We start from the raw sequence: 14,153 nt of genomic DNA, 5'->3' as shown, positions 1-14,153 counted from the left end.
ACACTCATTAAAGAGTCTTCTAAATACAATATTACAAAGAAGACAAAGCAAAGCACCCATAATCCCTTGAGCGGACCTAGAAGGTATTATGCTAAGTGAAACAAAGGAAACAGGAAGACAAATACCCTGTGATTTCACTTATACGTGGAATCTAAAAAACAAACAAATGAACAAACAAACAAACAGACTCTTAAATACAGAGGACTGGTGGTTGCCAGAGGAGGGGGGGAATATGAAATAAAGGGGATTAAGAGGTACGAACTTGGGGCACCTGGGTGGCTTAGTCTGCCTTCAGCTCAGGTCATGATCTCAGGGTCCAAGGATGAAGCCTGCTTCTCCCTCTGCCTGCCCCCTCCTCCCTGCTTATGCACTCTCTCTGTCAAATAAAAACATCTTTAAAAAAAAAAGAGGTATAAACTTCCAGTTATAAAATACATAAGTCATGGCGATAAAAATACAATATAGTCAATAACATTGCAATAATGTTGTCTGGTGACAGATGGTGACTATACTTGTTGTCGTGAGCACAGAGTATCACCCAGGACTCCTGAATCATTACGTGGTACACCTGATGCATTCTGGAGCACCTCCAGGGTGCCGTGGCGGGGTCGTACCCACCTTAACACTTCCCAGCTGTGTGACCCCTCTGTCCCTCCCTTTCCGCCTTCGTCCAATAAAGACGCTCTTAGTTCCTGCCTCCCAGGCTGTCGTGAGCATTCGGTGAGTTAATGTGTGAAAGTCGCTTACTTAGAACAGAGCTGGGCTGTAGTGAGCATCCCACAAACATCTGCCCCTTATTCTCCGCAAGTATACGCTCCCCCACTTTATAAACGTGGGATTCAACTGTGCACACTGATCGGTCGTTTCGCTGAACGGTATCCTTCTGCACTGTCTGCAATGACTGTCATGCCATTTAACCATATGGCGTCACAAACAGCCCTTTGGATCACAAACACTCTTCCACAGCCTCGCCTCCCAGAGCTACAGACTGTTCCACTGACTGGCAGGGTCAGCACAGATCGGACATACTGTCAGGCCACCCGCCCCATCCCATGGTGCTGCACCAAAAGGCCCGAGACTTGATTCCAGATGCCAGACGGCCCTCCAAGTGGTTGGGCCACACCGCAGGCCTCAGGGTCGCACAGGCGGGTAGCCCGCCCCTGTGCCCTGGCTACCACTAGACCTAAAATGTGAGGAGCTGTGCTCAGGTCAGTCCTGCTGGCTCCTGGCTGTGTGTCCCTGGGGACTGGCCTCATAAGACTGCAGGTATAAAGACAGAACTGTTGAAACATTATGTGGTACAGCTGAAATTCACACAACACTGTACATTAATTACACTTCAATTAAGAAAAAAACCATGTATAATCCCAGAGATAACTGCCTTTAGCATTTGGGAGTACCTCCTGCCACTATTCCACAGTGCAGGATAAGAAGTATGTCGCACTTGTGAGAGAGCTGGTATCATCCCCATTTCTGCAGAAAAGGAAACTGAGGCAACGTCACTTGCCCCAAGTCACACAGTACAGGCGGTGGCCGAGCTGGGCCTTGCGCGGTGAAGGGCACCACCAAGTCAGGGGCCTCAGAGGCGGGACTCCGGCGGGAGGTGTGGGGTGCTCCACAGGTCTTCTGGGGGTCACCTTGCTGGCCTCAGCGGATGGTGTGCAAACAGAGCAGAGGCTCGGCACACAGCTGGCTCTGCTTCCTCATTAACACAGGCCCCAGTCCCCCCTCCTTGGCCCACAGAAGCAGCAGGAGGTTTCCTGTCACCTCAAAGTGGGGGCGGGCTGGAGGGCACTGGAGGAAGGAGGCGGCTTGAAAAAGAGCTGGGGCACCAGAGCCCACCAAGACGCACAACAAAGGTAGAAAAGACTCTCAAGGCCAAACAGGGAAGCGGGCCAGCTCTGACGGGGTCATTGCCTCAGGGTGACAAAGCCAGCTTTGATGGTGGCAACAGCCTCCAAGGCCAAGAACTGGGCCTGGGCTCCCAGACAAAACAGGCTGGAGCTTTCCAGGAAGGAGGGCAAAGTCAGGCGCGCCCTTCAGCCGTGAATGTTGCTCTTCCACCAACCGGAGTGGCCCCAGCCACCCCCGACTGACCGGCCACGGGCAGGCACCCCAGAGCGGAGACTGTGAAGCCGGAGCCTCTTTATCACGGAATCGTGCTCATTGTCATAACGCGGCAGGCGAGAGAGAAATAAGCTTTAGGCTGACCTCCAGGAACCCATCACACCAGCTCTCTATGCGAGAAGCAGCCTCCTGCATGACAAACAAGGGGAGGTGGTCCAGGGACTCTGCCTGCCAATCCTCAGGAAGCCAGTCTGGTCGATCAGCCGCAAGAATCCTCAGCACGCTGACGGCAGCCACCTTCCCTTCTCCCTCCATTCTGAGCACTGTGTGAAGGACTGGCCGTGACTCAGTCTTCACAAGTTCTCCCAGGGAGGCACTATTTTGATCCTCCAGTTTACAGCTCAAGATACTGAGGCTCAGAAAGGTGAGGTGACTTTCCCAAGGTCACAAGTAGGCAGGGGAAACTAGGAGAAAGCTCAGCAATGATCCCCATGCCTACACTGGTAGTCACAGTGCTGGGCCTGCCCACAGAGGGAGGAAGTGGGGGCTGGCATTTACTCATTCATTGTTCACTCATTAGGCAAAAATTTACTAAGCATCTGCCATGAGCATCTACTATGTTAGGCACAAAAAAATCTCCCTGCCTTCAGGGACCTTACATCTTCCAGAGAGGAAAGAAAATAAACAAGGAGACACACAAAAGAAATCTAGTCTGTGACTGGAGCTCTGAAGGAAATCAGCAAAGAGCTGTCACCTTGGTCAGGGGGTCAGTCAGGGCAGGCCTCTCTGAGAGGGGACATGTGAATTGAGACCCAGAGGATGAGCAGAAGCCCTGGCTGCGCAAAGTAGTAGGAAGAGAGCGGGAGGCGGAGAGAACAGCGAGTGCAAAGGTCCTGAGACAGAAAAGGGATATACCTTCAACTCCTCTCAGCGGCTCCATCCCCCCCCCACCCTCCAGACAGAGGCTAGCTAGAGTTAACTCTTCAGTCACCAGCATGTGGGTAAACCTCTTGAGTCTCAGGGCCTGAATTCTGGCTCTGGTATCGCCTGTTAGTAAGAAAACAAAATAAGCAAGCTATGGGGAAAGGAAGAAAAAAATGTAGCGAAGGGGAAAACAGGGAAAAAGGGGAAGAGGGCAAAGACTGAGTGAAGAGGAAGGTGAGTGCGGTGGGCGGAGGGAGAAAGGGGAAGGGAAGCACCCAGGAGCACACTGAGCCTTAAGATGCTGTGGCGCCAGCCGGCCCACACCCACCAGAGCGCTCCAGGAGGAGGCCAGGAGCACCCAGCTTCCCCACCGGGACGCTCGCCCACTTCCCCTGCCACTTCCTCTGTGAGCCGGAGCCCTGCCTACACCCGTCACCACTTCCTCTGTGTGAGAGGCCACCGCCACCATCTCCGGGCTCAGACCCAGCTAAGGCTGAGGCAGGCCTAGGAAGGAGGGTGTAGCACCACGAAGGCCCCAGGGAGACACCACACTGAAGGGACCCTGGGCCCTCTCCTCACGCCCTTCGTCTTTCCCTGCATCCTGTACAGGAGAAAAGGCACAGGCTCCCAGCCAGAGACATCTAGGGTCAAGTCCAGCCTTGCCACGGAAAATCCGTGTGAGCCTAAGCAAATCAACCGGTGGGCTTCTCTGGGCCTCTGCTTCACCAGGTGTGGAGTGAGGATGCTAACCCCTGCCTTTCACGGGGCCAGCAGAAGCATAAATGATGAACAGATAGGAAGAGCAGGTCCCCACTCCCCTTGTTCACCCTGGAACCCACAGTGCCCGGCACACAGTGGGTGCTCAATTCATCATTCTAATGGCTAACACTTATTTGAGCTTTTCTGAGGTCCTGAGCCAAGTGGTTTCCATGGGTTACTTCACCCTCCAGCCCCCCTATGAGGCAGTCCCATTCCCAGCGCCACTTTGCTGCTAAAGACACAGAGGCACGCTTAAGTACTTTTCTCAGGATCCTACAGCCCACAGGAGGCGGAGAGCCAGGCTTTAACTGCAGAAGCTCACCCAAGTTGCCGCGCCAACTCTGACCCCCGGCAAACGCGAGCTCCCCTTCCCTCCTCACCCTCTGCTTTCTTGCGTCCTCCTCATGACCATCCCTTGCTCTCTAGAATCTTCCTGCCTGCCCTCCACATAAAACATCTCGTTCTTGGGCTGGTTGCCTTCCATCAGTTACTTCCTCTCCCTGGGCTCTGACCGGGGCCCCGACCACAGTGCTGGCCTTCCCTCCTACCCCCACCTGCTGGAGCCACCAGGGTGTGGCCACTCTGTCCCAGCCTTCACTCATCAGTGGCCGCCCCGGCCTTGGGCAGCCAGGAAACCTGGCTCTGGCATCCCCTAACTCCCCTACTCTGGTGACCCTCCAAAAAGAGCTCCTCTCTAACACTGCACGAGGCTGACCCGGTCAGGCCCGGGGGACTCAGGGCAAGCAGGACATTAGCTGAGCTCATAAAAGCATCACAACCAAATTCCTCAGCTTGGCATTCAAGGCCTTCTTGTCCTGGCCCCAAATAGTATTCTTGATCTGGCCCTGCCCTGGGCCAGCCCCTCCAGCCAAGCCCAGCTCCCAAACCCACTGACCACTGGACTCAAGGAGGCAACTGAAATGTATAGAAGGGGCCAGGAGGAGGGCACAAGGTGGGGGTGAACATCAGAGGCCGGACCCGCACTGTGCAGTATAGCGGCCACATGTCGCTACTGGGCACCTAGAACGTGGCTAGTCCAGACTGAGATGTGCTGTAAACACAAAACACAAACCCATTTCAAAGACTTAGTATGGAATAAGAGCATTAAATATCTCTTTCGGGGTGTCTGGCTACACTGTCAGTAGAGTGTGCAATTCCTGATCTTGGGGTTGTGAGTTCGAGCCCCACGTTGGGTGTAGAGATTACTTAAAAATAAAATTTTGGGGGGGGCGCCTGGGTGGCTCAGTTGGTTAAGCGACTGCCTTCGGCTCGGGTCATGATCCTGGAGTCCCGGGATCGAGTCCCACATTGGGCTCCCTGCTCAGCAGGGAGTCTGCTTCTCCCTCTGACCCTTTTCCCTCTCGTGCTCTCTACCTCTCATTCTCTCTCTCAAATAAATAAATAAAATCTTTAAAAAGAAATAATAAATAAATTTTTTAAAAGACAAATCAATAAGTAACTATCTTTTTTACTCTATATTGATTATTGAATGCTGCAAATGATACTTTGGATATATTAGGTTAAATAAAATATGCTATTAAACAGGTGGCCAACAGACTCATGAAATGATGCTCATCAACACTCATCATCAGGGAGATGCAAATCAAAACCACAAAGAGATAATCGCCTCACACCTGTCAGAATCTCTTGTATCAAATACACAAGAATCTACAAGTATTGGTGAGGAGGTGGAGAAAAGAGAAGCCTCGTGCACTGCTGGTGGGACTGTAAACCAGTGCAGCCACTGTGAAGAAGAGTATGGAGGCTCCTCAAGCAATTAAAAATGAGATACCAGGGGCGCCTGAGTGGCGCTGTCCATTAAGCGTCCAACTCTTGATTTCGGCTCAGGTCATGATTTCAGGGTTGTGAGATGGAGCCCCATGATGGGCTCCACACTCAGCAGGGAGTCTGCTTGGGATTCTCTCTCGCGCTCTTCCTCTGCCCTGGCCCCCCCGACCCTGCACGCATACAAGCACACACGCTCTCTAAATAAATAAATATTTTTTTAAAAAATAGAGATACCATACAACCCAGTATTTCCACTACTAGGTATTTTTACCCAAAGAAAGTGACAAGACTCATTCAAAAAGACCTCTGCACCCCTATGTTTACTGCAACATTATTTACAATAGCCCAAATATGGAAGCAACTCATGTGTCCACTAATGGATGAACGGATAAAGAAGATGCAGTGTAATGCATTACTATTAGTCAGCCATAAAAAAGACTGAGATCTTGCCATTTGAGACAACATGGATGGTCCTAACGGGTATCATGCTAAGTGAAGTCAGTCAGAGAAAGACAAATGCCATATGATTTCATTTATATGTGGAATCTAGAAAACAAAACAAACAACCAACCAAAAACAGACTCCTAAATACAGAGAATACACTGGTGGCAGCCAGAGGGAAGGGGGCTTTTATGTGAAATATGATTTCATAATGCTGGCAAGAACTTCAAATTTGGTTCACCCACCGTGGGAGCCACACAAATCAGGCCACAGGCCACACGAGCCTCGAGGGCCACCGACTGGCAACCTCAGGCCTCACTATATGGCCTCTCTCCTGGGCCAGGCTGCTCTCCAGCTTGCCATCACCACCCCACCTGCCCTGCCTGGTGGCAGCCTTCCCCTTTTCCCAGAAGCCCTGCCTCTGTCCTGCAACAGCTCACTCAACCCAGCAGAACCCCCTCTTCCTCCCCCCACCCCGTGCACCCAGCAGCAAGGGATGCTGCTGGCCACATCCAGCACCTCCTAGGAGCGAAATGCTGTGCCCTTCCTGGGCGGCGACTCCTAGTCTCAGCCCCACCCTACACAGGAGGAAACAGGCTCAGAAGAGCAGCCACTCGCCTGAGATCACACAGCCGCTAAGTGGCACAGCCGGGATTCAGACCCCGGTCCATCTGGCTGCAAGGCCTGAGTCTTTCATCATATACTCTGGGACTTGACACACAGACGTGAATTAATACTGTTTGCCAAACCGAATCGAGCCAGTTCACTTCTACAAGGCAGTGGTGCTCAGCTGGAGCAATTCTGCCCCCCCAGGGGACATGTGGCAATGCCTGGAGACATTTTTGGCTGTCGCAACTAGGGGACAGAGGAGGAGGAAGTACCGGCACTGGGGGTACTTCTAATGAATAGAAGCTAAGGATACTGCTAACGTCCTATCACGCGTGGCACAACCCCTCCCACAAAGAATTTCAACCCAAACATCAACAGTGCCAGGGTGGGGCAGCCCTGGTAGAAGAGGCAAGCTACCTTCACCAGCTAGACCCCAAGACCTGACCTCTACTGCTCAGCTGCTTGCACAAGCCCACCTTTGTCCCTCCTTTTTCCTTAGGCTCTTCTTTCCAGCTTATCTCTTCCCTCCGGCAAAAGACGGGGGACACAGCCTCCCGTGATGGGAACCAAAACATCAGCAATGATGACAGCACAAAGAGCTCCAGCGGCCCAGACCACCCAGACGAGTTGGAGCTCACCCCCTGACTCACACCTGTGCAGCTGGGCCACCGAGGGACCCAGGGAGTGACGGACAGTGACCTTCCCCTCATTAGAATACGAAAATCTCCGCCCAAGGAAGAGCACAAGCCTCCTGAACACAACATACAACGGACATACAGGCACGTTTCCTGGAGGTGCATGCGTGACCTTATGTCTGCCTCTACATACAGAGACAAGGCTCCCCTTTCTCAATATTCATCCTAACCCTAGACGAAAGGAACCCATTCACTCTTGCTCAGGGAGTCTCAGCCTTGGAAGTTAATCCCGAGATTTCCTTATGTGCTTCAAGTTTCCTTTGTGTGACAAGTTCACCTGGTGTAGTCTCTACCTTGTGACTCACCAAGAAGCCAACTCACACTGGTTGGGTCTCACTACAAATACTCTTTCTTCTTTGTCCCCTAGGAAGCGGCAGTCACTAGCCAGGACCTTCTCTTTTTGCTACCACAAGCATCAACAATAACAAAGTATCTTCCTTTCTCGCCCACCTCCTGAGTGGGGATCAGGTGCCAAAGTGCATCACACCTCCTCAGCTCCTTCAGCCCTCCTCTCCTCCAAATGATCATGTCCCTTTCCAGGCAAGAGCCTGAAGCTCAGAGTGCAAGGTCACTGGCTCTGCTTGAAACCCAGACCCCACTGAGCCCCAAATTTCTTCCCTTACCCACCCTGTTACTGCCCTCGGCGGCAGCCAAGAACCGGGAGTGACCATGCAGGACTGTTTTCTGGGGTCTGTGAGGCAGGCAGCCCCTGGAGTTGTCCCTGGTCTGGGTAATCTCAGGAGGCCAGGGGACCCCACATGGAAGTGGGGGTTGGGGATCTGCTTAGTTGTTGAGCTCACGTCACCAGGGCCTGCTCCGGAGCCAGCCAGAAACAGTCCCAGTGTTAAATCAGCTGCTCAAGCAGACCCCCTGAGGTCGGCAACACCCCAGGAAGCTCAGGGCCCCTGGAGTTTAGGACCAAGCCAGGAACCCACTCACAATAGCGTGGACTTCTATTTAAAAACACTAGGCTGAGCGGAAATAAGGTTACTGCCTGGGGGCAGATCTCTTTCCGGAGGAGGAGGGGAGGGGCACAGGCCGAGGGCCCCCCCCCCCCCGCCCCCCGGCAGCCCCAGAGGAAGCGGAAACCCAGGCCTTAAAACTATGGGCAGGAGAGGAGGTGAAAGCAGGGCCCCAGCCGGGAGGGGCAGAAGGCCTGACAGCTGGCTCCCACCTCACTAAACCTCTGCTTTGTCTGAACCGGCGGCGCAGGGCAGGATGTGGCACTTGAAGGGTGAAGGTTAACAATGGATCTCTGGGCTAGAGGGCACCTGAGGTCCCCAAGGAGGGCAGACCCGTCCAGGGCCCCCAAAGGACTCGGGGACTGGCCCTTGGCCAGAGCAAGGGAAGAAAGGGAGCCTCTACTAACTTCTCTCGATTTCTTTTAAAAATCCTCCCTCAAATAGGCATACCCTTCCACCCTGTAAATCCCTCTGAGCATCGAGCCTAAAACAGGATTTAAAACACAAAAAGAACTTTACTAGCAAACCTGCTCATCAACGTATAGCTCTGCTCTAAGGCTCACTTTGGAAACGCCAATGTCCCAACACCACTGGTATCTCACGGATCAATTTCATTGAAACGCTAAATTCGCATTTGCTTGTGTGCAGTTTTGTGGACCAGAAACACTAAGTGAACAAAGAACACCGCACCCAGCCGAACCAAGTGGCGAGGAAATGCCCACATTGCACAGGAATGCACCTCGAACATGTGTCAGGGGCCCATGGCCCACACAACATCTGGGGTCCCAGTTAGCGCCCGACTTCAGATAGCCCTCTTCCCGCCGCTTCCCCTGCAGCCATGGGTCCTGCCCCCACGGCCACAGTGCCCAGCGCGTGGTTTTCACGTTACGATGCTGTATTTAGTGTAAGATGTTTGTATTTCTTATCTATAAATTTGTGTACAACTACAACCGGTTTTTTAGGTTCCTTTTTTTTTTTTTATGGGCTCCTGCTGCAGGCTGCAGTTTCTAAGTGTTCTGCTCTTAGCACCATGTCTTATAAGGTGCGGTTCTTACTGATTTTACTCAGCATCAAGACCTTTTGCGGAAGGCATATTTACATTACAGCAGAACTATGTTATGTAAAGTGCTTAGCACAGCGCCTGGCACATAAATAATAAGCATTTAATCAACTGTGCCTTGCTAGGGGAAAAAAAAAAAAGCTAGGGGCGCCTGAATGACTTAGTTAAGCTTCCAACTCTTGGTTTCGGCTCAGGTCATGATCTCAGGTGGTGGGATCGAGTCCTGCGTGGGGCTCCATGCTCAGGGCACAGTCTGCTGGAGATTCTCTCTCTCCCTCTCCTTCTGCCCCTCCCTCCCACTCCTGCCCCTCCCTCCCCACCCACACACACTCTCTAAAATAAGTAAAATCTTTTTTTAAAAAAGTGAAATATCCAATAAGATTAAGGCCAAGGCAGCACTGAGCCAACCCAGAAGGCATGTAGGAAGCATTTAGAATAATACAGAAAGAGGTTTAAGAATGAAAGATAGTATAAAACACCGTAGGTATGTTAAGATTACAACCCTGCATTAAAACATTTTTTTCCACCATAAAAAATTGGTAAAGTCGGTAAGGAAATATATCAAAATGTCAAGAGCAATTGATGGGACTTAGGGTGATGTTTTTCCTTTTACCTAAAAAAAATTTTCTTTGTATACTCCCTATTTTGCAAAAGCATACACCTCTTAACAGCTTAAAGGTAACATAAGATCAAAACCAAAGTAATTTTCGGGCGCCTGGGTGGCTCAGGTGGTTGGGCATCTGCCTTCGGCTCGGGTCATGATTCCAGGGTCCTGGGATCAAGTCCCGCATCGGGCTCCCTGCTCCTTGGGGGCCTGCTTCTCCCTCTGCTTCTCTCTTTCCCTCTCTGCTTCTCATGAATAAATAACTAAAATCTTAAAAACAAACAAAAACAAAAAAAACAAAGTAATTTTCAAGAAGCAGAAAAATTGAGCACCTGGCTGGCTCCGTTGGTGGAGTGGGCAACTCTTGGTCTCAGGGTTGTGAATTCAAGCCCCACGTTGGGTATAGAGATTACTTAAAAATAAAATCTTTAAAAAGGAGGGGAAAAAAAGGCAGAAAAATAATCTCAGCCTGCTAACCCAACTCCTGATGTCTGCTCACTCTGTGCTTAGCACGTGAGTACCCACCCTGCCACTATAAGAGAAAGCACATCCTGCTTGAAGGCAACTTTGTTCCACTCAACATATCAAACACTTCCTCTCCTTTCTACCTTGTCTTCAGAATAAAGAGGACTTTTAAGAAGCACTCTGAAATGATACAGGACAAGCATTTTGAAACCACATAAATACTGTAACATTTGCTTTGTATCAAGTAATGAGATAGAAATGATTTTCTTTTGAAATCAATTTGCATGGCATAAGGATTAAGTGAGAATGACCTTGATTCTGCCCAGAATGAATCCTACCCTCCTTTTTCTCTCCTGAGGCCAACTGCTCATTGGTATATCAGGGAGAATAGGAGAAAGGGGACTCCTATCTTGAGGTTGCGATTGTTTTCGGTTTTGAGCTTCTGCAAGAAGGTCGTCAGGAAATCTAGAGTCAGAGTCCTGTCCTAACAAGCATGTGACAAATTGAGATTTCTAAGGCTGTATACACCAGGGAAGTCCTCAGTACTGACTACCCCATGCTGGCTGCCAGGAGAACAGAGGGTAGAGATGGTGCTCCCCAGTTCACAGCCAGCTAGCTGCTCAGGCACCGTGTCAACGTGTAAGTTCTGGTCCCAGCCATAAAATCTAGATGGAACGTCTGGCCTTTGCTGCCCTGGTGGCCATGCCAGGGGACAATGAAGTGGAAAGGAGTTATGGTCACTGATGAGAGTCTAGAGTAAAGTATTACCGGATTCAACTTTAAGGGGCTGAGCAAGAAGCTCTTCAGAGGAGGCGGCATGTGTGACAGGGATCTTCAATCCAGGGTGGGTCTTCCATAGTGGGCAACTAAGGAAAGTGTTAAACTGAAGCTCAGAGCCTTGGGTTCCAATCCCTTCTTCTCCAGGGGCCCCCGTACCCCCACATATAACATGAGGTTGAGTTGGATGAGCGGGTTACACCCCAAGGCCAGACAGGTGATGTAATATATCGTTCAGGTGTATCAGCCATCGCACAGTTCTCTTGCTCTAGCTCCCTCTTGTCTTAACTATGAGAAAATCGTGGGTTCCGAGGTGGGAGGGAGCTGTGGTGCAGCCAGCTCACAGCTTTGGGAACTAGATTCACTTAAAAAGGGTCCACTTGCCCTGGACAACCAGGGGACAAAATAACTTGTGAATCAGATACGCTCCTTTGTATGAAACTTCCAGAGTAGCAGGGGAGTTTTACAGGGCTAGAGCAGGCGGAAATGACAAGCGAAACTGACAAGGGGAAATCTTACCAGCATAAAAGTAAAGTTCTGCATTTAGGCTTAAAAGAAAATGAGGGGCACCTGGGTGGCTCAGTGTTTTGAGTGACCGACTCTTGATTTCAGCTCAGGTCATGATCTCAGGGTTGGAAGATTCAGCCTTGCTCGGGCTCTGTCCTCAGCACAGAGTCTCCTTGAGATTCTCTCCCTCCCCCTCTGCCAAGCCCCCCCCCCGCCCCCCCCCACCGCCAATGGTCCCAAGTTCTCTCTCACTCTCTAAAATAAATAAATAAAATCTTTAAAAAAGAAATAAAGAAAATGAACCATTTGGAGCCAGGATACACTGGGAGAGAAGACAAGACTGCAAGTGAAAGCCAGCCCCTATTAGAGAAAAAATATTAGTGTGAGCCAACAATATGCACTAAAAACACCCAACTGAACCTTCTGGAGGAAGGAGGATGTAGCAAGCTGACTAAGGGTCTAGCTGCCCTCATGATGGCCAGGGCACATATGGAAGGACAGGGTCTGTCTGGAGAAGGCAAGGACCCTGGCCGCGTGTCCAAGGGGAGCGCAGCAAGCCTGAGGACAGTCTCCTAGGGCCGCTAGGAGGAAGATGCCACCTTGAGAAGGGTAAAGAAAGATGTGCCGCCTGTCCTCAGACACATGCAGAGCCCTCAAGAAGAAAAGGGCAGCAAATCAAGGCAGCCCGAAAGGTGCGGGTGTGAGAGATACAGAGGCCTGCTTCTCCAACCACAGGACCTCTGCTCCAGCGGGGGTTCCACCCTGTAACAGGAAGTGCGGGCTCGAGGGGAGGTGGTAAGGTAACAAACAGGCACCCAGATGGGCCTGGTTGGCCTCGAAACTGCCTCTAGGAGCAGCACTTCTCAAAAGTTCTGTGCTTAGCCATCACCTGAGCATCTTGTTAAAAGGCAGGCTCTAACCTAGGAGGCTGGGCTGGACCTGCCATTCTGCATTTCTAAGGCGCTCCCTGGTGACGCTAACGCTGATCCTCCAGGGACCACACTTGCGTAATTGGCTCTGGACCCCTTGCAAGGCGGAGAGCAAGTCCTGACCAGGTGGGCCAAGAGAAGCCTCCTTTGTGGTCCACCACAATCTGTACAAGCTACGGGAGCCCCAAGGAGGGTGCCCATGTCTTAGGAAGGAAAATCCCTCCTGGAGTTACACAGCAAAGTAACACTGGGCCATTCGCTCAGTAAATGTTGCCTGAAGGAGAGGAGGAAAGAGTGGCGTTGAGCTCTGTGTGTTTGCGTCCCCAGTACAACTCAGCACTGGTTCACAGGAGCAGGAACCAGACAATGACCTGCTGCAAACGTGTCTAGAATTAATCAGCTCTGCCCCACCCATGCCTCCACAAAAGCCCTCTGCCCCCTTATTCCTGCAGGGAAAGGTGACTGAGCACTGGAAGGCTCCCCGGCTGTGACTCAAACACACACACAATCAAATCCGATCCCCGCAGCGCAATATTCCCAGGGCCCTGACCTCCCCTTGCTGCTACCCACTCCGAGCCCACCTTTCCAAGCCTAACCCCTCACTCTAGAGCCACCCCTTTTCCTGGCTCTGGCTCATTTTCAGGTGTGTCCCCAACTCCACCGATCCCTTCCAGACTCGGCCGAGTTTCTCTGTCTCCACGCCTCGGCATGCTCACAGCATCTGTATGGCCTGTCTTAAAAAAGTATGCCTAAGAATCAGTTTTACGGCGGATGCGTCGTCTCGGATGCCAAGGTCCTATAAGCTCCCCTTTGTCTCCCCCTGCGGCGCCGAGCGCGGTGCCGGACACACAGGAAGTACTCAGAAACGGAGCTGGGGGCGGCGGCCGTGCCGAGAGGGGGTGCCCAGCACGCAGGGACCAGCCGAGCCGCGTGAGGGTCCCCAGGGCGGAGCGCGGGACCCCGAGTTCAAGACCCGCAGCCCCTCTGCGCCCTCCCGAGCCGTTGGCCAGGGCTGATCGGGGCCGGCGCCCCTTCCTTCCGGAGCTGCTCCACGCGCCCGGAGCCACCCACCCCCAGCGCCCTTACCTTGTAAACCTTTCCGAAGGCGCCGTCGCCCAGCTCGCCCACGATCTCCCACACCTCGTTGGGGTCCACGTCCCGGCGGACGTGCTCATATTCGCGGGACTTTCTCTTCTCGAAGGTAGACAGGCGCAGGATGCGGCGGAAATTGGCGAAAGCCATGGCTGGAGGCGCGCGAGCCGGGGGGCGAGGTGGCGCCGGCTCCGGCTCGGGCTGTGGCTCCGGCGGCCGCGAGGAGGAGGGGCTGGAGGACGCCTTGGCGCTCTGGGGTTCTCCCCAGACCCGCCCTTCCCCGCAGCCCGACCCCGGTCAAGTGCGCCCCGGGCTGCGCGCGGCGGGAACACCCGGAACCGCGCAGGCGGCGAGCGGTCCCCGCCCCCGCTCGGTCCAGTCCCCGGGGCCGCCTCCCGCCTGGCCGCGACGCTCGCGCCGCACTCCCGCCCAGCGAGCGAGCCCCGGGACGCGTTCACGGGACCTGGCCCCGCG

At 52.6% G+C, this 14,153-nt stretch overlaps 1 protein-coding gene across 1 annotated transcript in view; it reads right to left on the bottom strand.

The window, feature by feature from the left end:
* Positions 1–14,153, bottom strand: part of STK10 (serine/threonine kinase 10) — a 117,793-nt gene extending 103,640 nt beyond the window's left edge. The window contains exon 1 of the mRNA XM_025867035.2: positions 13,674–14,153. Within this exon, the coding sequence (XP_025722820.1) occupies positions 13,674–13,829 (156 nt within the window). The 5' untranslated portion in view covers positions 13,830–14,153. The remainder of the gene's footprint in view (positions 1–13,673) is intronic.

The sequence above is a fragment of the Callorhinus ursinus genome, unplaced genomic scaffold (assembly GCF_003265705.2).
Source record: "Callorhinus ursinus isolate GAN/ISIS: 27379988/994484 unplaced genomic scaffold, GSC_fseal_2.0 scaffold3, whole genome shotgun sequence".
NCBI classification, from domain to species: domain Eukaryota; kingdom Metazoa; phylum Chordata; class Mammalia; order Carnivora; family Otariidae; genus Callorhinus; species Callorhinus ursinus.
The sequence above is the reverse complement of the archived record's forward strand: the minus strand, read 5'-3'. Positions and strand labels throughout refer to the sequence as shown.